Source organism: Dromiciops gliroides, chromosome 1 (genome assembly GCF_019393635.1).
Source record: "Dromiciops gliroides isolate mDroGli1 chromosome 1, mDroGli1.pri, whole genome shotgun sequence".
NCBI classification, from domain to species: domain Eukaryota; kingdom Metazoa; phylum Chordata; class Mammalia; order Microbiotheria; family Microbiotheriidae; genus Dromiciops; species Dromiciops gliroides.
In genome coordinates, this window is record NC_057861.1 from 382,769,763 (window position 1) to 382,795,816 (window position 26,054).

A 26,054-nucleotide genomic window follows, 5' to 3' on the forward strand; every position below is an offset into this window, starting at 1 on the left:
AAGATATATAGGGTTTAAACCTATAATTTAACTATGGCAAAGTTATGTAATGATTATTACTAATATCTTATGAGAAAGTCATAGAGGTTATGGAGTTGACTTGAAATCAATTTTAGCGGGTTCAATTCCTCCCTTTCTTGTACTCAATTTAAGATTTTACGAAGACTGGTTGTTCAAATGTATGATAAGGAGGTGGACAACTGTATAGTCATTCAATCTTGGTTGTGGTTAGTTCAACGGAAGAGACTTCTCGTTTGGATGCAAATGCCTCTCAGATAATAAATACTATAAGAATTACGGCAGTTAGAGAGATGAAAGAGCCAACTGATGATATGATGTTTCACGTTGTATAGGCATCTGGATAGTCTGAGTAGCGTTGTGGTATACCTGATAATCCTAAAAAGTGTTGGGGGGAAAATGTTATATTTACTCCTACAAACATAATAAAAAAAATGGAGTTTTGCTCACATATCACTAAGTATATTGCCTGTAAACAGAGGGAATCAGTGCACAAAACCTCCTATAATTGCGAATACGGCGCCTATTGAAAGAACATAGTGGAAATGAGCTACTACGTAGTAGGTATCGTGAAGAACAATATCTAAAGATGAATTGGCTAGAACGATTTCGGTTAATCCTCCAATTGTAAATAGAAAAATAAATCCTAGAGCTCATAATATTGCTGGAGATCATTTAATGCTACCTCCGTGGAGAGTGGCTAACCAGCTAAATACTTTTAGTCTTGTGGGAATCGCAATAATTATTGCGGCTGAGGTGAAGTAAGCTCGAGTATCAACGTCTCGTCCAACTGTAAACATATGGTGGGCTCATACAATAAAGCCTAGGAATCCAATGGATATTATTGCCCACACCATTCCTATATAACCGAATGGTTCTTTTTTACCAGAGTAGTAAGTTACAATATGTGAGATAATACCAAAGCCTGGGAGAATTAAAATATATACTTCAGGATGGCCAAAAAATCAGAAGAGATGCTGGTACAAGATAGGATCTCCTCCACCTGCTGGGTCAAAGAATGTCCTATTTAAGTTACGATCTGTTAATAACAGTAATTCCTGCAGCTAAAACTGGGAGGGATAGAAGGAGAAGAACTGCTGTAATTATTACTGATCAAACAAATAGTGGTGTTTGGTATTGAGATATAGCTGGCGGTTTCATGTTGATAATGGTTGTAAATGAAATTGATAGCTCTTAGAATAGATGAAATTCCTGCAAGGTGTAGTGAAAAAATGGCAAGGTCTACGGAGGCACCTGCATGGGCTAGATTGCCAGCTAGAGGGGGATAAACTGTCCATCCAGTCCGGCTCCAGCTTCAACAGTTGATGATGCGAGTAATAGGAGAAATGAAGGGGGTAATAATCAGAAGCTTATATTATTTATACAAGGGAAAGCTATGTCAGGTGCTCCAGTTATTAGAGGAACAAGTCAGTTGCCAAACCCTCCAATTATAATGGGTATCACTATAAAGAAAATTATAACAAATGCGTGAGCGGTAGCAATTATATTATAAATCTGGTCGTCTCCAATGAGGGTGCCAGACTGGCCAATATCAATAAGCTTAAAGCTGTACCAACTATTCCTGCTCAAGTACCAAATAGTAAGTAAAGGGTGCCAATATCTTTGTGGTTTGTTGAGAATAGTCAACGATTAATGAACATAGGTAAAATGGCTGAGGTAAGCATTGAACTGTAAATTCAAAGAGAGAGACTAAATATCTCTTTTTACCAATAAATTGAAGCCAAATGTTTAGGTGCTTAGCTGTTAACTAAGATTTAGTGGGATAAATACCCTCCAATTTAGAGGCAAAGATTTGGGTAGATACCCAGGGCCCCTCCACCTTTTTTTTTCCTTACAAGGAGGGGAAATGAATGAGGCAAAGACTAGGTGAGTTAAACACCCACTTAAGGCTTTGAAGGCCTTTGGTCTAGATTAGCCTAAATCTTTATGAGGCCTTGAAGTATTTGTTACATTGAATTGCAAATTCGGAGGAGTAGCTGATTGCTGCCAGGGGCTTGAAGGAATGGGGAGAATTTAGCTTAAGTTAAAGTGTTAGATTTGCTTTTGGAAGGATGCAAGATAAAGGCTTGTAGTTCTTAGTATGTTAAATTAATTAGTAGGGCGGATAAAGGAAGTAGAAGTGATGAAATAATTGTAAGTGTAGGGATTATTGAGGTTATATTTGTTGATATTTGGAGTCAATGTAGTTTTGAATTATTGGTTGTAGGAAATATAGTAAGGGCAGCTGCATAAATAATGCGTATGTAGAAGAAGAGATTTAGTAGGGCTGATAAAGCTATTGAGGTTGCCATTGTGATATTGTTGTTGGCAACTAGTTCTTGGAGAATAAGTCATTTTGGAATAAAACCTGTTAGGGGTGGTAATCCTCCTAGGGAAAGTAGTGTAAGAAGAAGAATAATAGTCATAGGGGCTGATTTATTTCATAAATTTGCGAGTGACTTGATTTTGGTGACTGAGGCATGGTTGAGGGTCAGAAATATTGTAAGTGTTGTAAAAATATAGATAATGAGGTTAAGCAGAGTTATTGTTGGGTTGATTAGGATAATGATTGTTATTCATCCTATGTGTGCAATGGATGAGTAGGCTAAGATTTTTAGAATGGGAGTTTGGTTTACTCCTCCTCCTCATCCGCCTAGGATAGTTGATATAATAGCTAGTAAGGTTAAAATTTTTATGTCAAGTGAGGGGGAAATTTGATATATAATTGACATAGGGGCGATTTTTTGTCAAGTTAGTAAAATTATTCCGGATAGAAAGGGGATCCCTTGTGTTACTTCGGGCACTCAGAAGTGAAAGGGTACTAGCCCTATAGCTAGGGCTAGGGTCATAATAATTGAGGCTCATTGATTAGAAATTTGAAATAGGTTCCATTGATTTCTTATTTGTTATTCAAGCGTTATAGATAATGGCAAATATAATTATTATTGAGGCAGTTGCTTTCGTAAGGAAATATTTGATAGCAGATTCTGAGGCTCGTATATGGTTAGGATATGTTATTATGGGGATAATTGCTAGGGTATTAATTTCTAGACCTATTCAGGCTGTCATTAGGTTACTTCCAAATAAAGTAAGGGATGTGCCGATGAATAGACTAAGTGATATAATTATTAATACATAAGGGGACATTAGAATGGGAAGGGTGCAAACCAACATTTTCCGGGTATGGGCCTGATAGCTTATTTAGCTGACCTTACTAGAATGTGGTGTAAAGGAAACACAGAGGATTTTGAGTTCTTGGATATAGGTTCAAGTCCTATTGTTCTAGAAATAAGGGGGTTATAACCCCTATAATTTATCCTATCAAGATAACTCTTTTGTCAGACATATTTCTTAGATTTGGGGAGGAATGCATGCTAATCAATTGGAATAGAGATGAATCAGAGGCATAGAGCTAATGTAATGAATATTAGCATATTCTAGCTAGAAAGAATATGGCAAAAGGACCTGCAGCATATTCTATGTTAAAGCCTGATACTAGTTCTGATTCACCTTCAGTCAGGTCAAATGGGGCTCGGTTAGTTTCAGCTAGAGTGGAGATATATCATATTATGGCCAGTGGTCATGAGACGATAATTATTCATATGTTTTCTTGAGTGATGATAAGTGTTTTTAGAGTGAAGGAGCCGTTAATGAGCATGATAGATAGGAGGATAATAGCTAAGGTTACTTCATATGAGATGGTTTGAGCGACAGCTCAGAGGGCTCCAATTAGGGCATATTTTGAGTTGGATGCTCAGTCTGATCATAGAATTGAGTATACGGAAAGTCCTGTTAATGGTAAAATGAATAGTAAGCCTAAATTTATGTCTACTAAGGTATTGGGTATAGGGAGGGGTGTTCAGATGGTTAATGCTAGGGTTAGGGCTAGGATTGGGGCAATAATGAATATTGAGATTGAGGATGTTAATGGTCGTAGGGGTTCTTTTGTAAATAGTTTTACCGCGAATGGTTGGAGAAGGCCAAAGGGTCCTACAATGTTTGGGCCTTTTCGGAATTGCATGTAGCCTAAGACTTTTCGTTCAATTAGTGTGAGGAAGGCTACTGCTAGTAGGATGGGGATAATATACAAGAGTAGGTTAATAATGAACATATATTAAGGAGAGCATTTGAGCCTCTGGGTGTAAAGGTTTAAGGTTTACGCAATTACCAACTTTGCCACCTTAATAGCCATTTTCTATGGGATAAAAATGTTGAATTAAGATATTAAGATAATTTCATATATTATTTCTAAGGCTCATTAGTAATGTTGGCCTTATTTCTCTTGTCCTTTCATACTGGGAGAAATAAATATACAGATAGAAACCGACCTGGATTTCTCCGGTCTGAACTCAGATCACGTAGGACTTTACTCGTTGAACAAACGAACCATTAATAGCGGTTACACCATTGGGATGTCCTCATCCAACAACGAGGTCGTAAACCCTAATTGTCGATAGGGGCTCTTAAATAGGATTGCGCTGTTATCCCTGGGGTAACTTGTTCCGTTGATCAATATATGGGTCAATTACTGGTATTATTACACTTAGACTGGTAGGATCTGGGTTATATCATTCGGAGGTTATTTTATGCTCCAAGGTCATCCCAACCAAAGATTATGACACAGAGTCTGTGGTTTTAGACCCTTAGGTTAGTTATGTGGGTAGGATTATGTCATGAATCTTAAGCTCCACAGGGTCTTCTCGTCTTGTATTTGCACCCCCACCTCTGCACAGGGAGGTCAATTTCACTGATAGAGAATAAGAGACAGTCAAACCCTCGTCTTGCCATTCATACGAGTCCCTAATTAAGAGACAAGTGATTATGCTACCTTTGCATGGTCAGGATACCGCGGCAGTTAACGTTTAACTCACTGGGCAGGCAATGCCTCTAATATTTGTTATGCTAGAGGTGATGTTTTTGGTAAACAGGCGGGGTTTTAGTTTGCCGAGTTCCTTTTATTTTTTTTTTCATCTTCCCTTTAGGTGCACAACTGTGTTGGATTAATAATAAGTATAATAATTTGCTAGTTTTTGTTTATAATTATTGGTTTGTTAATTGTTAGTGGGTATTCCGTTACTAATATAAGCTTGTGCAAGGAGAAGGGGTTCTTGTTACTAATTTTAGCATTATGTCTTCTATAAAAATATAGGATCGTCCAATATTTATATTAGGTATTTTGTTTAATTAATGGGATTAAGGAATAATAGTGTTTGAGCTTTAACGTTTTCTTAATTGGTGGCTGCTTTTAGGCCCACAATGTGTATAGGTATTTCATTACCCTCTAATAAAGTTTGTTTACATGATCAAAAGAGTTGTCCCTCTTTTGATTAGCATTTAAATTTAAGGTGTGGTTTATTTTCACTAAATATATAAATTTAAAGTTGAACTAAAATTCGTGTTTTGGACAACCAGGAGATTGGTCGGAATATTAGGCTACGTTGTTTGGATGTATGGAGAAGGGGAATAATGAGCAGAACTAGGATAGATGCAAGTAGAGCTAGAACGCCTCTTAGTTTGTTGGGGATAGATCGTAGGATTGCTTGGCGAAGAGGAAGTATCATTCTGGCTTAATATGAGGGGGTGTATTAAGGGGGTTAGCAGGGGAGAAGTTGTCTGGGTCTCCTAGTAGGTCTTGGGAAAATAGGGCTAAGAGTATAAGGATAAGAAGCATTAAGATAAATCCTAACGCGTCTTTAATTTGTATAGTAGGGGTGAAATGGGATTTTGTCTGAGTCTGGATTTACTCCTGAGGGGTTGTTTGAGCCAGTTTCGTGAAGGAATAGGAGATGCACAATGGTTAGGGCTATAATGACGAATGGTAGAATGAAATGGAAGGCGAAGAACCGTGTTAGGGCTGCTTTATCAACTGAGAATCCTCCTCAGATTCATTCTACGAGGGTAGTTCCGATGTATGGGATAGCGGAGAGGAGGTTAGTAATGACTGTGGCCCCTCAAAAGGATATTTGTCCTCATGGGAGAACATGTCCTACGAAAGCGGTAGCTATAACGGTCAGTAGGAGAATAACGCTGATGTTTCATGTTTCTTTAAATAGGAATGAACCATAATAGATACCTCGCCCTACGTGGAGAAATAGGCATATGAAGAATATTGAGGCCCCGTTAGCATGAAGATTTCAGATTAGTCAGTCATAGTTTACGTCTCGTCTCGACAGATGTGAGCTACTGATGAGAAGGCGGTTAAGGTGTCCGAGGTGTAGTGTATAGCTAGGAATAGACCTGTTAAGATTTGGATTACAAGGCAGGTGCCTAGTAATGAGCTGAAATTTCATCAGGCAGAAATGTTGGAGGGTGCTGGCAAGTCAATGAAGGAGTCGTTAACAATTTTTATTAGTGGGTGAGTTTTACGTAGGTTGGTCATTAGTTTTTGTAGTTGAAGAACAACGGTGGTTTTTCATGCCATAGGTTATGGTTAGAGTCCATACTAAAATTAGTGAAAATAATACTTATTTTTTTGTTTTCTCTCCTGTTTATTTTTGGGTTTGTAGCTTTTGCTTCTAAACCTTCACCGGTATAAGGTGGTTTAAGTTTAGGGTGTGCGATTGTAGTTAGTTTAGAAGATATCTTTTGAGGTCTAGTAGTTTTTTTAGTTTATCTTGGTGGTATACTTGTAGTGTTTGGTTATACTGCTGCAATGGTTACTAAGGAGTACCCTGAGAGTTGGATTGGCAATTCGGTGGCATTGAGTATATTGTTGTTTGTGCTGGTAATAGAATTATTATGATACTTTATGTCCAGTGAAGTTGAGTTAGTAACTGCGATTGAGTTGTTTGATTCTATTGGTAATTATTGTGTTGGGCAAGATTATAGTGGGATTTCTTTATTATATGGGTGTGGAGGATGAACGTTAGTCCTGTTAGGTTGAATTCTTTTTATTACAATTTATATTGTCTTAGAGGTCGTTCGTGGTCATAATTAAATAACTGTCGTGATGACTAGAATGGAGATGATGAATGATATGAAGTATATTTTAATTAGTCCTTTATGGGCGGAAGCTCTAGATGAAGATGGGATGGTATGAAGATTTGCTTGGCCTTTTGGACCTGTTTTTTCATATCAGTTAAGATCAATTAATATGGTAGCGATATGTTGACCTAATTTTAAGTTTGTTAAGGGATAAATACGGTGGAATAAGTGTGTAAAGTACCCGAACATATTTGAGAAGTTGTGCGTATGGATAATATTGAGTATAGGCGAAGAGTTAGTTAATTTATTTAATTCTATGGCAATGAATAGGCCTGTGATAGTGACGATTAAGGCTGACAGTTTAGTGATAGTAGGTATATTGAGTGGAATCATGGATGTGGGTGGGATATTTATAGTTAAGAGAAAGCCAGCTACAGGGAGCACTTTCCTTCATTCCTACCAGAAGCTGATTGAGTATTATAAGAATGGGGACCTCTCCTACAAGTACGTGAAGACATTTAACATTGACAAGTATGTGGGCCTCCCATGTAACCACCCTGAAAGCTACCATTCCTTCTTCAAGCACATTGACATTTGCCCTACAAACTCCCATATCCTGGATGGGAATGCAGCTGATCTGCAGGTGGAATGTGATGCTTTTGAAAAGAATATTAAGGAAGCTAGAGAAATTGAGCTTTTTATTGGAGGTATTTGCCCTGATGGGCACATTGCTTTCAGTGAGCCTGGCTCAAGCCTGGTGTCTAGGACTGAAGCAAAGACTCGAGCTATGGCTACCATCCTGGTCAATTCCCAGTTCTTCACCAGAGAACTCTCAAAAGTCTCCACAAGGGCTCTGACTGTGGGTGTGGGTACAGTCATGGATACCAGAGAGGTCACAATCTTAATTACAGGGGTCCACAAGGCATTTGCACTGCCTAAAGCCATTAAGGAGGGGATGAGTCACATGTGGACTGTGTCTGCCTTCCAGCAGCACTCCTGTGCAATATTTTTGTTTGATGAAGATGCAACACTAGAGCTTAAAGTGAAACCTGTTAAGTATTTCAAAGGACTGATCTTTGTTCATAACAAGCTAGCGGAACTACTGTGCAGTATGAAGGAAACAGAGGAAAGCCAGTCTTCCAAGAAACCAAATAGTGATTAACTTGACCTTAGAACCAGCTGTCCAATTCCCCAAAGAGATACAGACTTTGAGGGAACAGGTCTTTAGGACAAAATTATTTCATTGATCAAAAAAATAATGCCCACTCCAAACAATGTTTTTGCCTTTGATGAAAATGTGCGTGAATATTTTGTACTCAGTTATAAGGGCTGAAGCTTACAGAAATGGATGTTTTGTGTTGTAATTTGATTTTCTCTGAAGGATGTATGTTATTTCCTGTATTCTACTGCCATATTCTACCTTCTTGATAAATGTGATAAAATAATGGAATTTGGTAGACTCCAGGGGTCCCACCTGATTGATCTAGTATTGTTTGAAAAAACAGCTAAGTACCTACTTGGGATGATTAGATATGGGTCACACCTGGCCTACCCTGAGTGCTGTATACTGCTGATGTCATCAGAGGAACCACTCTCCAACATTCAGCTTGAAGGACCTCCCTTTTGGGGGAGGGTAAGTAAAAGTAGAAAAGGGAACACTTGATGAGGGGAGCACTCTTTCCTGTTGGTGAGCTTCCAAGAGCAGACTGGAGAGGGGCTGCACTGCTGTCTCCCTATTGAAACTACAGACCCCAGGTGGTAAGTTAATAGAATGGAAGCCAGCTCTTTGAATTAGCTGAGCTGGAAGCAAGTTTGGGGATTGTGTCAGTCTTTGCTAGAGTCAGGGAGCTTATCCATTTTTCTCTTGCCCTTGACTTTATTAATTTCACCTTTGTTATATATTTCATTCCCATTAATAAAACCCGATTTGTTTGTAGAAAAGAGGCTGTTAATCTCCTTTCTTATTTGCCTGGGAGAAATAACTAAAAAAGGCAGTTTGGAAAGGAGGAAACTTTGGACCTAGAGGTCCCTCATTATTTTCTGAACCCCAGTATTATGTAGAGCCACCCAATTAACTCCACATATTAAATTTGGCCCCAACATAAGGGAAAGTGGACATAGAAATGCCCAACATGAATATTTTTTTAAAAGTGCACCCAAGTCACAGGGAGAGAGTAAAAGTGTAAACACACACACACACACACACACACACACACACACACACACACACTCTTTGTTTAGAACAGTTCTCTCTGATAGTCCATGGAAGAGTAGACTTGGGGAAAGTGGTCACTTTGACATGAATAGGATTAGTAACATATATAGGTGGGGCGGGGAGGAATATCTCATTTTCTCTTTTTCCTTGTCTTGCTTCTGTTTCTTTCACAAAAGACCCCTTATTTCTTAGGATTAGGTTTAGTTGTGGAATGTGAATAATGTTTCACGTTTGAGATTTGTGAGTACAAGGCTATGCATGTTGAAAGGTCTACTAAGTAAAGTGTACCCACCCTTATTTAAAATTCCTATGCATTTTGCCTTTATGTAATACTCAATAAACATTTATCATCATTCACTATGGACAATGTACTAGGCACTGAGGGAGATACAAAGATAAATCAGGTATATTGTCTCCTGTTCTCTAGGACTTTTCTCCATTAGGGACAACTAGTTACATACCCCCCCATATATTTTGCTGAAGGTAGGACATTTCGTGCTGTTGTCCTTCTTCTAGACAATGGGAACTTCCATCTTTGCTCCTTCCACTGCTGTTAGTATGGCCATATTCATTTCACTCACTCTGTAGCCTTCTTACATGTGCCTAGGTGGGAGGGAGGTAGGGGGTGGGGAACTTGTGAGTCTGAGTCATGTGCCTCTGACAAAACTTTTGAATACTGTGTTTTCTTCTTGTATTTCAATTTTAGCTTTTGTGTGATTAGTAAAGTTCTGTTTTAAGCCGATGGATAAATGGACTTTTTTACAATGTGATATTTTCTATTAAATTCAATATTTTCAAATGGAAAAAAATATCATATGATGTTCAATTTTGAAAGAAAGCTACTCTGATTGTGACAATGATCTATTAATTACAAAGGACACTTTCTGAAAAATGCTATCCATCCCCAGAGAAAGTAGTGATGAATTCTGGATGTAGATTGAAGCATACTTTTAAAACCTTATTGTCTTGCTTTTTTGAGTTTTCTTTTGCAATATGGCTAATGAGAAAATGTTTTGTATGACTTTACATGTATAATATTATTTGCCTTCTCAAAGGATGGGGCAGGGGTGGGAGAGAGGGAGAGAATTTGGAACTCAATTTTTTAAGTGTTAAAATTGTTTACATATAATTAGGAAATATTTAATGAAATAAACAAATAAGTATTTTTTTTTAAAAGAGAAAAATTCTCAAAAGGGTTGGTTGCTTTTTGCTCTTTCATCACATCCTCTGGGACTCATTATGTTCTAATTTGTCATATAGATATTTTTGTATGTGTCTTTTCTCCCTAACCAGTTTCCCAAGTTTTGAAGAATGGGGACCATTGCTTAACTCATACATGAATCTTTCAGCCATATACAGAGTGGAAAATTAATAAATGTTGACTACTTGGCTTTGAATCCTGCTTGCTACCTGTTAACCAAGTGACTGTGAGCAAGTCATATACAATCTCTGAATTTTTGTTTCTATATCTATAAAATGGTGATAATCTACTTGTAGGAATTACTTCAATCAATCATTTAATCAATAAGAATTTATTAAGTGCTTACTATGTTTCAGGTACTATGTTAAACACAGGGAATGTAAAAAAGACAAAAGACAGTCACTGCTGTCAAGGAACTCACTACCTAATGGGAAAGACAACAAGAAAATAAATAGATGATAGATGATAGATGATAGAGAGGGAGAGAAAGATAAAGAGAGGAAGAGAGAGAGACAGACAGACAGACAGACAGACAGACAGACAAAGATAGGGATGTATATTGTAGGTATAGATATACATACAAAGCAAGGTATTATACAGGATAAATAATAATTAACCAAAGGAATACATTAGAATTAAGAGGAGTTGAGGAAGGCTTCATGTAAAAGGTGGGATTTTAGTAGGAACTGAAAACAATCTAGAGGTCAGGAGATGCAAGGGAGGAAAGAGAACATTCCAAACACAAGGGACAGCCAGAGAAAATGCCTGAAATTGAGAGATGGAATGTCTTACTCCTGGAACAGCCAGTTGGCTAGTTTCATTGGAGTATGTGTTGGGGAGTAAGATATATGAAGACTTACTAGAAAGGTAGGAGGGAATCGGGTTATGATTGACTTTTAATACCAAATGTAAGATTTTGCATTTGATCCTAGAAGCAATAGGAAATCATTGAAATTTGTTGAGTGTGTGTGTTTGTATGACATGATCTGTCCTAGCATCAGGAAAATTACTTTAACAACTACATTCAGAATGGATTGGAGTGGGGAAACTTGAAGAATGCTCCAGCAGGCTATTATAATAGTCTAGGTGTGAAGTAAACAGGGCCTTCACTAGAGTGTTGTCAGTATCAGAGGAAAGAAGAGGACATATTTAAGAAATACTGCGAAGTTTCAATCAACAGGCTTTTGTAACAGTTGGATATGTAGAATGAGAGATAATCAGGATGACTCCTAGGCAGTAATCCTGAGGGACTAGGAAGATGGTGTTGCCTTGAGGAAAGGTAGAAAGGGAGAGTTTAGGGGCAAAGATGATGAGTTTCATTTTGAACATATTGCGTTTAAGATGTCTACCGAACATTCAGTTTGAAAGGTCTAAAAGGCAGTCAGAGAGGTAGTCAGGGTTGGTGGAAGAAAATAACTCATGTTAAAAAGGAAAAAGATAAAGTCTATTTGGGAGAGTTACATGAATTGAAAGAGGTCTTTGTGCTACACTTATCCCTCCTGGGACCCTTTGATTGGAATAATATAGAGACTCGCTAGATTTGGGGATGTCCATATTGAAGTCCTTATCACTGCTTTCACACCTCCATGGGAAGTATCTGTGTGCAGTAGAAATACTTATTCATTATTTTTTCTTCATTTGTTGTGAATTTTCCTTTTTTGCTTTTAATATTAACAATCTGTTTTTCCTCTTTCTTCTTTTTTCATGAAGTTAGCTAATCATTTGTCAATTATTAGAAAAAAACTTCTCGTTTTTATTAATTAAATGTTCTTTTTGATCATTGGATTGAAAATGTAACTAAAAGACTACAAAAACAACAAATTTTAAAATTTCAATTAAATACCAAAAGAAATCCGTGAAAAAATAAGAAGAAATTAATAAAATTGAAAACAAGTTTTTGTGAAGGTATCATGCACAATTGAGATATGTATACTATTTACTATTTTGATTCAATAACTGTCAGAAGTCTATTATATCTAAATGTCTTTAAATTCTATTCAGGTCCTTAACTTCTTTCTTCACTTTTGGCTAGATTTGTTTAAGTTTTATGATGGTACATTGAGGTCCCTCAGAGTTACTAGGGCACTTGCACTTGTCAGCCACTTTGTAGGAGTTGATTAGTGGATGGTGGGGTGGGATGATAGCTATCTCTTTCCACAAGAGTGGCTCCCTTTTATGAGGCTTCAAAGGTAAAGTTTAAAGCAAAGTCTGTTGTCTCTGGGACATTGCCATTCCTAGGGTCCTTGAGCGCAAGGTCCCAGGCCATTCCCTCCATATACTCTGAGCAGGTGATAGGCAAGGTGATTTCACCTACTTGCTATATGCCTCCATCTTTCTCTTCCTCATTTAGACTGGATTGCTTACCTTGTAGTTTGTAGCTTATTGACAAATTGGATTAATGATACTTGGGATGGTGCCTTCTCTTTGCAATTGCTGCTTCTTCCATGATGTTAATGTTCACTGTTAATCTGGTAATGACTTTTGTTTGTTTGTTTTTGGTGAGGCAATTGGGGTTAAGTGACTTGCCCAGGGTCACACAGCTAGTAAGTGTCATATGTCTGAGGCTGAATTTGAACTCAGGTCCTCCTGACTCCAGGGCCAGAGTTCTATCCACTGTACCGCCTAGCTTCCCCGGTAATTACTTTTTAAAAAAGAAATTTAACCCTTTGAGGAAAGTAGAGCTGATTAAAGATACATATAAAAGGTACATATAAAGATACATACAAAAAAGATCCTGAATGGACACAATTGAGTAGGGTTTAGAGTGTACACATCCCTGGAAGAGCTGTTCACTTTCTAATATTGTAGGAGATGCTCATCTTGAAGTATTCAAGTTGCTGTTCTAGGGAGCTATCCACAGAGGTCTGAATGTGGGTAGAGTCATTGACTACTAGGCAGGTTTGTGCTATTAGTATGTATAGCTAAGCAGTCAGACTTTCTTTTAATGTGTATGAAATAGAATTTTAAAATAAATTACTATGCAATCTCTTCCTATGAAGATTAAACCATTATCTGAGTTATACATGTATGATTCTACAATAGCAGTCTACAAACAAGACAAAAAATAAGGGGCAATGTATAGCAAAAACCTTTAACTCTCATATACAGGCTACACTAGCTCTGATATTTTTCTTTCAACTGGTCAATTTCTGTTCATATCAGTCTAATAGTGCCTGTGTTCTAAGTTGAAGTTGGAATGGGAAATCCCCTCCTTTCTGAACCATAGATGTCTGGATTTTGCAATATAACTTATTTTTAACCATTCTACTACTTTGTTTGGGGGTTTGATGTACTTAATGACAGGACTTTATCAGATCTTTGTGCTAGGCTTTGCCCCTAGATAATGGAGGCCCCCTTCCTTCTGCCAATAATTTCTATAATTTGATCATTGTTGAACCCTTCCTGATATGAGATGCAGGTCTTCCATTCAAAAAGATTCTTGTGGGCAGAGCCAACATGGTGGAAGAAAGGCAGAAACTTTCTTAAGCTCTCCCCAAGACTCCTCCAAATACCTTCAAATAATGCCATAAGACAATTGCTGGAGAAGCAGAACCCACAAAAGGACAAGGTAAAATCATTTTCCAGCCAAAGACAACTTAGAAAGTCAGCAGGAAAGGCCTGTTGTACCAGGGTGAGAGTGGTGTGCAGCCCAGCACAGGCTACACCAGTGCAGATCCAGCCCTAGGTCAGATCCAGCCACAGTACAGACCCAGCCACAGCCACAGCAAATCAGGAGTAGGCCTCTGAAACCTTTGACTCAGTGGTAGAACTCAGCCCACAGATGAATAGGGCGTTGAACAACTCCAGAATGAGATTAGAAGGTTATTTTTCCTAGCACCAAGGCAGAACTCTGTTGTTTTGCCCATAGTCAGATGCAAGTCACAGTCTTAAGTGGTAGTGCCAGGCAGGGGAGGAGCACAAGCACACCAGACCTTACAGTCATAGTAGAACAGGCTTCATAATTCCAGGGCAGAAATGCAGGCCTGTGGTTGCTTGTAGACCAGAGCACAGGCCAAGAGAGTAGTAAACACACCTATCCTTAAATCATACCACCTTCGAAGGACTAAGAACTTAAAAATTCCTAGAAGTATCTCTGAAAACAGCTGCGCAAACATCCTGAAGCATGGGACAGTATGCCGTCCACCCTGGAAACTGTACCCTACTTTAACAGAGTTAAAAGTCAAGAAGTAGGCTCAGAAAATGAACAAACAGAAAAAAATGATGACCCCAGAAAGTTTCAATGGTGACAAGGAAGATAAAAATACATACTCAGAAGATGATAACAAAGTCAAAGCTCTTAAATCTAAAGCGTCCAAGAAAAATATGAATTGGTCTCAGGCCATAGAAGTGCTCAAAAAGGACTTTGAAAATAAAGGAAGAGAGGTAGAAGGAAAAATGGAAAGATAAATGAGAGAGTTGCAAGAAAATCATGAAAAAAAGGTGAACAGCTTGGTAAAGGAAGCACACACACAAAATACTGAAGAATATAACACCTTAAAAAACAGACTAGGCCAAATCATAAAAGATGTACAAAAAGCCAATGAGGAAAAGAAGGCCTTGAAAACATGTATAACTTATAATGAATTGCTTATATTCTTAAGTGGGGCATGGGAAGGGAGGGAGGAAGAGAATTTGGAACACAAAGTTTTAAAAATCAACATTAAAATTGTTTTTACATGTAATTTGGGAAAAATAAAATACAATTCTAAACTAAAAGAAAAAAGCTTTCTTCCTGGGAATAATAAGCCTTCAGTTTAAAGAGATTATTCTTCTCATCTCCACACTGCCATTTTAGGCCCTACTTTTCCTTGTTTATAATATTCTCGCTTCCAATTCTCATTACCTCTCACCTCAACTATTCTAATAGCTTCCTCCTAACAGTTCTTTCCTGTATATAGTTTCTTCTCCTGCCAATGAATTTTCTATATAGATGCCGTGGTAATTATCTGAAAGCATCCTGATCCTATCACTCTCATATATGCAGAATATTCAGTGTTTCCCCATTGCCTACTGAATGAACACCAGACTTATCAGCCTGTTTTTGAAGGTATTTCATACTTTGGCTCCAGAATTCCTTTTAGGACTTCATCTCCCATTACTAACCTTCACGAAGTCTACATCCTATCATAAACCTCTGATTCCCTATCCTGGTTGTTTAACTTCATTGTTGTCTTTGAATCTCCGTTTGTTTGCATACACACATTTCTTTGATTCTTAAGAAATTGAGTTCTTTATCTGTTTCTTTAAAAAAATCATATAAACACAATACCATTCTATATAATTCACAAAAATGATTGGTGTCTTTATATATATATATATACCACAGTTCATTTTCCATTTAAAACTTTTAATATTTCATCTGAAAACTGTCACTTTAAGCACATATTTTAACATTAGAATATTTCAAAATTTACTTTTCCCTCCTTTGACCTATGATGCAAAACTCCCATTTTGTTGGATTTTTCTAATCACCTTTATGAAAATCAACCTTGTTTTTTTCATTATTTTTTTCAAATCATCATTCCCTCAACTGTAAGAAATTTAAGGTCAGAATTTTATGTTATTCATCTTTCTATCTCCCACAGACCCTTGTGTGGTTTAAAAATCTAAGTGTTGGTTCTAATCTGTTCCCCCAGTTTGGGGGGAAACTGAGTAAAATCATTGATAAGTTCACCAAGAGTTTAGGCTTTTGAGGGTTTATTAAAAGATATAAGATAGTAAAGAGAGTGAAAGATTGAAGACATATTCCTTATAGCATGGAAATCCTAGCCTTCCTAACCACCCACATGAAGTCCTGCCACCAAGCTGATGTCTCAAACCAAAGAGGAAGAAGACCTCTGCCAGCGTTTGCTTCCTACTCCGTGTCCTCCTCCCAGAAATGGGAGGCTCTTCAAGTTGATTGGCTGAGAGCAGTCTACTAAATCAATCAAACCCCTGGGTATCTACTAAACTCCATTATTTTAAAACATTTCCCCCTTTGTTTCTTCGAGGAACATGGAGTGTTTCCTTTATGAAACACCCTCATCCAGTGCCTTGTATATAGTTACTAATTATTTATATACATGAAAGAAGTACATCAACTGGTTTGACATATAAAAACAAGAATAATTTCTTTATGAAAATGTAGACAGAAATGTCACAGGATCATCATTGTAGAGCTAAAGGGGATCTTAAAAATTATTATCAACATTCAATGAATTAATATATTACCTCTTTTTAAAAATATAACTGACTCAGATGATACAAGTATTAAATATTGTCTTGAACTCTACTTATTGAACTACTTTTTTTGTTGGTATTCCTATGGGATTATCTTACATTAATTATACTATTCAGATTAAGTCCTTTGTCCTGGAGTCTGGGGTGGGAAGGTTAGATAGAAATGGCTAGATGGCTGATAGTTCCACAAGTATTACCATATAGAGGGGGCAGCTAGGTGGCTCAGTGAATAAAGCACTGTCCTTGGATTCAGGAGGACCTGAGTTCAAATCCGGCCTCAGACACTTGACACTTATTAGCTGTGTGACCCTGGGCAAGTCACTTAACCCTCAGTGACCTGCTAACAACAACAACAACAACAACAACAACAACAACAACAATAATAAAGTATTACCATATAGTAACAAAAAAGTTTTTGGAGACCTCTCTGAGAATTTTTATCCAGCTTGCTCTTGATTAGTGAAGTCAATGGTGACTAAGGGTTTATTTCCTTGAATAGATGATGTACTATAAAGTGCAGGAGTCCCCTTTGTTTATTCTTGAATATAAAGCATTTTAGTCCTTGAAGTTCAGGGGCTAATTTAAACCAGTTTGATGTCCTGGCAGGGATACATAGTTACTAGTTGCCCATGTGATATAACATATATAGAGATATAACCAAAGTAACCTGGGATCTATCAGATTGGCATGCATTCTAAGTGTATCCTTTGTTTTGATATCAATACATTAAAATGAGGTAAATTTCCTATGAGGTATAGGTGCATTATTTTATAGAAATATGCTTAATACATAAAATTTTTTGTGCATTTTTAACAATACAAGGTTTTTCCCTTTTCACATATTTTAAGCATTATGGTATCATCAAAAAATAATAAAGAGTTATCTGATAAAATATTCATGTTGGCATTATTTATAATGTTCCCTATGAAAGGTATGGAGAATCAGGGGTGGAAACAAGATGGTAGAGGAAAGACAGTAACTTGCCTGAGCTTTCTCCAAGATGCCTCCAAATACCTTCAAATAATGGCAAAAGACAATTCCTGGAGGAGAAGAATGCTCAAAAAGACGGTGAAATAATTTTCCAGCCAAAGACAGCTTAGAAGTCCAAACCAGGAAAGGTACTTTGGAGTCATTGAATCAACAGCAGCAGCAACTGCTTCTAGAATTCATCCCACAAAGGGTAAGGAGATTACAGGGGCCTCTGTGCTATTGCTGGGGGCAGGACTCTGTTGCTTTGCACATACCCATATCCATGTCTCAGTACCAGGTGGTAGCCACAGGGTGAGGAAGAGAACTATAGCACCAGAGCTTGCAATCACAGTGGAGCTGGATACTATTCATTGTTTCAGAGTAGAAAAGCAGGCTTGTGGTCACTTGGATACCAGACCACAAGCCAGGAGAGTAGTAAAAATATCTCTCCTTAAATCATAATACTTTGGAATATCTAAGGACTTATAAATCTCTAGAAGTATTTGTGAAAATAGCTGCAAAAACCTCCTGGGAAAGTGCACCCTCCAACCTGGAAGCAATGCCCCACTTTAACAAAAAGGTAAAATTCAGGAAAAAAGGTTGGAAAAATGAGCAAAAAAGCAAAAAAATGTCTAACCATAGAAAGTTACTATATTGACAAGAAAGTTCAAAATCACTCTCATAAGAAGATAACAGAGTCAAAGCTCCTACACTCAAAGCTTCCAAGAAAAATATGAATTGACCTCAGGCGACAGAAATTCTCAGAAAGGATTTGTAATGATTGTTTATAGGTACCTATAAGTCAGATAGTTTGATAGACAGATCTTTATACACATACATGTATACATACATATATATACACACATGCACAAATACTATGCATTCATATATGTATGTGTGTGCACGCACACACACACACACACACACACACATATACATATATTCCATAGCCTGGGAAAAAAATCTTCTTATACTCTATATGCATTTTAACTTCAGTGATTGAATAGGAGCAAATGTGCAATTTATCCATATTTGCAGAGATCTAAAAATGAGTTTTAGTCTAATGTTCAAGGAGAACACTATTGGATCAAATTCTATTTTTGCTAAGCAAAACTCTGTGGAAAGGAAAGAGAATTGAAGGACACCTCAAATAGTCAAACAATCATCAAACATGCATTAGTTAGCATCCAAACAGTGATTTGTACCTACTGAAAGTGGTTAATGTCATACCAGAGCTTGTGGTTCTAAGGCAGGATTTACATACACACTTGAACCTACCAGATAAAAATAAATTATTCAGCTAAGAGGTACAGTGGATAAAGCACTGGCCCTGGATTCAGGAGGACCTGAGTTCAAATCCTGGCTCAGACACTTGACACTTACTAGTTATGTGACCCTGGGAAAGTCACTTAATTCTCATTGTCCTGCAAAAAAAAAAAAAGGGAAAAAAAGAATCTAGCACATAAATATAAAAAGGAAAAATGAATAGAATTGAATATACAGATAAAGAAAGCTAGTGGATCACATGAAATAATGGATACAAAAGCAAGTTGGAAAATATTTTTCCAGTGCAACATGTTATTTTGATCTCCCTATAGCTTTTACTTACCTTCCCACCTAAGAACAAAAAAAAAATATATATTTTTAAAGCTTTTATTAAACCTATCTTCTTCTGGGAAGCATTTTGATATTAAATGAGGTCAGGAAATGTGCTGCTGTTCCTATTATCCTTATTACTACCTTAAAATAGAACACCATTAAACAGCATTAAAGCTATCTAATATCACTTGAAAATAATTTTGATTTGTATGCATCTTGCCTTCAATATTTCAGCTCATCACAGAGCTAGTTGTCTACAATGCCACAAAGACCCAATATTCTTCCCATTTTTGCTTTTCAAACTTTATGTATACTTCTTTTAAATTCTTCATAAGGAAGTTTCTATCTGCTTTTTACCATTTTACTTGTGAATTGTATCCCCTTTGTGGTTACCTTCAATCTCTTTACAATTGTATGATTGCTAAATTAGTTTTGGTCTTTGAATTCTAACAACCCACTCTGGGCAGACCAAGACCATTAATGGCTATGAAATTCTTTTCTGATTTCACTGTGATGAGGAGGAACTATTCAGCTGTGTTTTATATCCTTCCTGGTTTTGAATTCACTGAAGAATTATATCAAAGAAGCTGATATGTCTTTCAGTATTTTCAAAGAAGAAGAATAAGATTTTCCTAGTTTTTCAGAAAATTAAAAGAACACATCAAGAAATGTAACTTATTCATGAACAAAATATGTATTTAGCACTCTTCTAAACATAGCTGTGCTGTATAAAATTAATTGTAAAGTTAGCTCTTTTCTCCTTAAAAGTTTAATTTAAAACCATGTACATATGTAATATATGTAAGTGTTATACATATACATATATATATATTATATATAGACACACATTGATATATCTATGTGTGTCTGTATGTATATAAGTGTGTGTGTATATATCCCTGGCTTTGAATTCTGGCTCTGCTACTCATTGATTATACAATTTTGGACAATTTAATATGGGAAATTTGGACATTTAATCTCTGACTGTTTCTTCTTTTGTAAAAATCAAAATAGTAGATTATGTTAGACGTTCTTAACATGAAGTCCACATACTTAGAAGGGATCACTGGATAGATTTAAAAGAGTCCATGAACTTCTCTGTAAAAAATTACATCTTTATTTTCACTAATCTTTGTTTCTTTTGTAATCCTATGTATTTAACTTTGTTCATTTAAAACATTATTCTGCAGGGGCAGCTCGGTGGTGCAGTAGATAAAACACTGGCCCTGGATTCAGGAGGACATGAGTCCAAATCTGACCTCAGATTTGACTTGACACTTACTAGCTATGTGATCCTGGGCAAGTCACTTAACCCTCATTGTTCCACAAACAAACAAACAAGAAACAAAAAACAAAACATTATTCTGCAAAGGGATCTATAGGCTTCACTAGATTGCCAAAGGACTACAAGACACTAATGGATGAACTTTAGAATAACTTCAAGATTGAAACCTTATCATCCTTTTAACAAAAAATAACTATGATAGGAAGAAATGTAAAACATATAGAAATAAACAAAGAATTAATCAGTATGTACCACCATTATTTCTCCTCCAACTTATTTTTGGTTTTTTTTTTTTTTTTTTTTTTTTTTTTTTTTAGTGACGCAATTGGGGTTAAGTGACTTGCCCAGGGTCACACAGCTAGTGTTAAGTGTCTGAGGCCGGATTTGAACTCAGGTACTCCTGACTCCAAGGCCGGTGCTCTATCCACTGCGCGACCTAGCTGCCCCCTCCAACTTATTTTTAAAATAACATTGTTAATGTTTTAGTAAAACTTTTCTGGGGGCAGCTAGGGGGTGCAGTGGATAAAGTGGGAATATATAATTTGAGATCTCTCTTCCCCCTAAAATGACAAAGCAATCAGAAGATAGATGGAACCCAATCATATTGAATGACAATGTTTAAAGGAGCAGATTTCTAGCCTTGTGGCCCCTCTCTCTGAGGAGAGTAGAATGGCCTCTGGCTTCAGTATAAATGAACCTCACTTTACATGTGGGGGTCACTATCTTTCTTTATTTACATTAAAGAGAATGGCTAGGTAGTTATTGGTAGGTCAGTAGTTTTATTGTCATGAACAAAAGAGGGTCACACTTAAGCTACCTGATTCTTCTGTGGCAAGTCTTTATGGTAAAATTTAATACATATGTTCTTTAGCTTGTATTTGGATTCCATAAACCTGAGGAGTTAAGTCCCTAACTCCCATACAAGCTATCTAGCTAACAAATAGCATTGTGTATGAGATAGGTTTTTGATTCTTCCTGTGAAATGCAGAAGATGCAGAAGAGAAGAAAAGAGTTCATAGCCAAATATAGGGGGAAAATATACAAAAGGATTTTAAAAGTCTGTAAACAGTTGTCACCATTTCCCATTTTTTCTAATGAGTATCACTATTTTAGAGTCTGAAAATGCTCCAAATTCAACATTATATCATGGTTTGACCCCCTTTGAAAGCTAAACATACATGAATTATTTTTTGTGTGTGGGGGGCAATGAGAGTTAAATGACTTGCCCAGGGTCACACAACTAGTGTCAAGTGTCTGAGGCCGGATTTGAACTCAGGTCCTCCTGAATCCAGGTCCGATGCTTTATCCACTGTGCCACCTAGCTGTTCCCCACCTCCCACCATACATGAATTATTTAAGAGTGACAATTCCTCTTCTTTCACACCCAGTCACCATCCCTGGTTGGAGGAATACATTGAGGGGAGAATCATAGGAATAATGAAGAGAAAGGTAAAGCCTTTTCTCTATGATGTTGTACTCACTGTTCTCTATGATTAGTCTTCTAGTTATAGAGGCCAAATAGATGAGATCTTTTCTCTTCAGATAACGTGTGGAAATTTATTTTGATTTGGGGACCCTACCTTTAGGCTGAGATTAGAAAGCCTTAGGCCCTCAGGGTCTCTTCTGTGTGGGAGGTGCTGGTGTCCCTACCCCTCTGCTTCAGCTGAGCCAAAAAGCCCAGTGGGCTGTACAAGACGCCAGGGCAAACAGCTGGAGGGAAAAAGCCCCCAGCTCCCTCCAACCTGAGCAGAGGAATCTGAGAGATCCCAGGCTTGTCCAGGCCCGGGCTCTGGCATAGCCTGTGCTGAGGCACATGATGCTCGAGCATCACCCCAGCCCCAGCTGCAACTCTGACTGGCAGATTAGTTTGGTGGGTGTGGGGGCACAAAAAGCCCTGAGATTTGAGTGGAAAAAAGAAAGATATATATAGACCCGGGGGGTTAGACTCAGGTGGCCAGCTGACGAAATTAGAAAGGTTGGAGAAAGAGAGACAGGAGGACTGGGGGACGGCAGTTGAGAGACAGGAGCTACAAGGACACAGGAGAAGGACTAGGAGCTAGGAGGAAAGGCCAGTGGATAAGATTAGAGGGGTGGCAAAAGAGAGGCCAAAGGGCAGACTGACGGAGCAGACAGACATAAGGTCGGTAAGAGAGAAACAGAGGGGTTCAGTGGTGGCAGTAAGGAGAGAAAAGTTAGAAGCAAGGGGATTTACAAAGTGAAAGGGGCTCAGAGTTAGAATAAAGGACCTGAGTGCCCTAAGGCAAGAGGTAACTAAGGCCCTTATTGTATTAAAAAAGTTGCAGGGGCAGCAAGTGGAAGCACCAACCAGAACGGGAACACAGTCAGGTTGTACATTTTATTTCCCTGCATTCTTAATTTTAAATAGTATCTCATAAATAAACATTGCTTTGATTATTTAGTTAAGGGGCGTCTTAATATTTTGCTTATCGATTTGGGAGTGGAGCAGTGTGGTGGAACTTTATAAATGACCCATGCTAAGTTAATAGCAGTCAGCCAAATAGTCAAAAGTCCCCAAAATTAGTCCTCCAGTCAGCTTTAGCCCCCAAATTAGGCCCAGTCAATTTAAAATATTTCTTTATTTAAATGGCAACCACAGCAGAACTTACGGCCTAATTATAATTTTCCTAAACTTATCATTTTTCATATACTTATAATTTTTCATGTAAGTACAGTTATCATAATTTTTCCAGGTTAGTTAATAATTAATTTTTTTACACATGGTTCTCAAGAAAATTCCACTTAACAAAAAATATAAAGGACTAAAGATTTTTTTTCCCAATGCTCATGACTTCTTAAATATCTGAAGAATAGTAATTAGGTACACAAAGTAATCAAATTGAAGTTGTCTCCCCAAATGAAGAAACAAAGAATCCAAATAAAGCAGTGATATGGCAAATAGAAGATTAGGCTAAACCTGAATCCCTTATTTCTCACTCAGTACCTCCTCCCTCAGCAGCTGCCACACTCTTTCATAATGGTACTGTACAATGGGATTTATGAGTTTCTGCCCTTTGATTTACTCTACAATTTCATTGTTGTTACTATAGTCTCGTCTTTCACACTCTCCCTCTCTTCAACTCTTCAGAGGCAACAAAAAAATAAAAGTCAAGGCTCCTCTCACCTTTAACACTCTTGCCCTGTGTGGGCATATGTGTACACACACACACTCTTTGTGCAGAGGAAGTAGAGGTGAAAGAAAGTAGTGATCTTACTCTGCTTGAGGCAAAGACTACTTGTGCTGCAGTAGTGCTCAGCCAGAAAAAAAAAAAATCAGGAACAGGAGTAACTAAGGGGCCAGAATATGGTGGTGTTGGGGTTTTGACTAGGCAGAGAGCAAAAGAGACCTGAGTATATGTAAGATGTGTTTTATCTTCCTAACATACAAATTCTCTTGAGGCAGAGGCTGAGGCCATGAAAAATGCATTAACCATACCTAGAATGGGTGGAGGCCGAAATAACTTTCATATCTGGTCCTTGGGGGATAAACTTCTAATGTGGAAGGAGATAGAGTATGTTATAAGAGAATATGAGGTGGGAAGAAAAACACATTGAAATTACCAAAGATCTCAGGAAGCAGAACATTTAGTTAAAAACCTTGAGCACAAGCAGTTAAAGCAAGAGGGAAGATGTAATTAATAGATAGGAACATGGCCCCCAGGATACCTAAAGAAGTCCAACTATCTCTGAGTAATTATTGTAAGTTAAAAGAACCTGAATTAATACACAGTGAGGCAAAAGGTCCTATGAATTTCCCGAGAAATCATGTAATGAGAATAGGAAGTTCCTAAAAGTCTCAGAGAAAAAAATAATAACTATAAAGTTTGGATTTATGGCTTTCAAAGAAAAAAAATATTATTGGGATTGAAAATTTTGAATCCAGCACGGGAAGTCTCACTAGAGAAATGAGAGAACCTACTGGGACTTGACACTGCAAATACAGTTTTGAAGAACAATATTGAAGGACCATATGGAAGAAGGGAAGCAAAAAGCAGAAATATTCAAATAGAATATGATTTATATACAAGTAAATATATTCATATAAAAGACAGAATTATAGATCTCCCATAATAACATTACAAGTAAAAAAAAATGCGCTGAACATCATAATGCACAAAATAAGTGAAAAAAATTTCCCAGAACTTTGGATGAAAAGAAATGTACCATTCAAAAAAATCCACAGAATGCTCCAGGAAAACAAACAAAACCTATGCTGCAAACACCAAGACCAAGTTATTAAATTGAATAATGCCTATGACAAAGAACAAATTCTCCAAGTTACCAAGAGAAATATCTTCAAATATAAAAGAAAGCAAATTCAAATGGTACCATTTGGAACCCACAAGAAATAACAGAAGGAGACACCATGTTTTAAATCAAAAGAGCTCAAGATGCAACAAAGATGACACACCTTATCTTAGTCTAAAGAGATGAATCTTATTCTCTTTGTAAACACACACACACACACACACACACACACACACACACACAAGAAACAAAGGGAAAGTAAACCAATACAGCAACTAAGGAAGGCATGATAATGAAATAAATTACTCCCAGAAAAGGGGAAAAATATGTCTTTAATAATAGTAACAACAACAACAGCAGCAGAGGGTCTATTAGTAGATTTCTTTCACAGAATACTAAGATAAGTGGAACTTAAATAGCAGAACTAACGGAGGAAGAATAGTTCTATAATATAATGGACTATATCTCACCACACCCTATGTCCAGGAGTCAGTGTTTGTGTGTGTGCTAAATTCTAGAATAAGATAGCACATGTAAAGATAAAAAGTGAAATAATCAGAAGCAAACACACACAATGACTACACCAATGTGGAAAACCACAAACCAATCAAAAGTGAATGTTGTAAAATTATAAAAAAAGAGGAATGTTTCCACTGCTTTGCAGAATTTAGAGGACAGTGGTTATAATGTATTCCATACATTTTCAGAATTTTTCAATATTTTGATTGGTTTTCCTAATTTTTCTCTTTTTTCTTTAAAAATATTGCTTGTCATATTGGATGACCTTCAGTGGGGAGGAGGAAGAAGAGTGAGGTGTGTTCTAAAAATTATTTTAAAAAGGAATTCATATTCTCTGGAGTGGGCATATCTCCAAATTCTTATCACCTTTTTGCCTGAACTATTACAATAGATTCCTAATTTTTTTTATTGCTGCAAGTCTCTCCCATTTTCAATATATCATCCATACAGCTGCCAAAGTGATTATTCAAAAGCATAGATCTGACCATGCAAGTCCAATACTAAGTAATCTCTAATGGCTCCCTATCACCTCTGGAGACAAATGAAAATTTCTATTTAACATTAAAGGGCCTTTGCTAACTGATTCCAAATTACCTTTCCAGCCTGTTTATACATTATTCCTATCTACAAACTCTATGGTCCAAACAAAGTAGTGTCTTACTGTTCCTAACATATGAGATACTCCATTTCCTTATTCCATGATTTTGTAATTCAGAGCTAAACTCAAATGATATTTTTCTATGAAGTCTTTCCTGATTCCCTCACCTGCTAGTCTCATTCCTGGAATTTACAAAGTATTTTTGTAAATATTTTCATAGTTTTTATAGAACTGTGTGTCT

General features: G+C 37.1%; 1 protein-coding gene and 1 pseudogene across 1 annotated transcript; one reads left to right on the forward strand and one right to left on the reverse strand.

The window, feature by feature from the left end:
- Positions 1-5,575: 5,575 nt before the first annotated feature.
- On the reverse strand, positions 5,576-6,511 carry LOC122735892 (annotated as a pseudogene).
- A 753-nt stretch (positions 6,512-7,264) lies between these two features.
- Positions 7,265-8,104, forward strand: LOC122749518 (glucosamine-6-phosphate isomerase 1-like). The gene has a single exon (XM_043995928.1). It carries the CDS (start codon positions 7,265-7,267, stop codon positions 8,102-8,104), a length of 840 nt encoding a protein of 279 aa, XP_043851863.1.
- Positions 8,105-26,054: the final 17,950 nt, after the last annotated feature.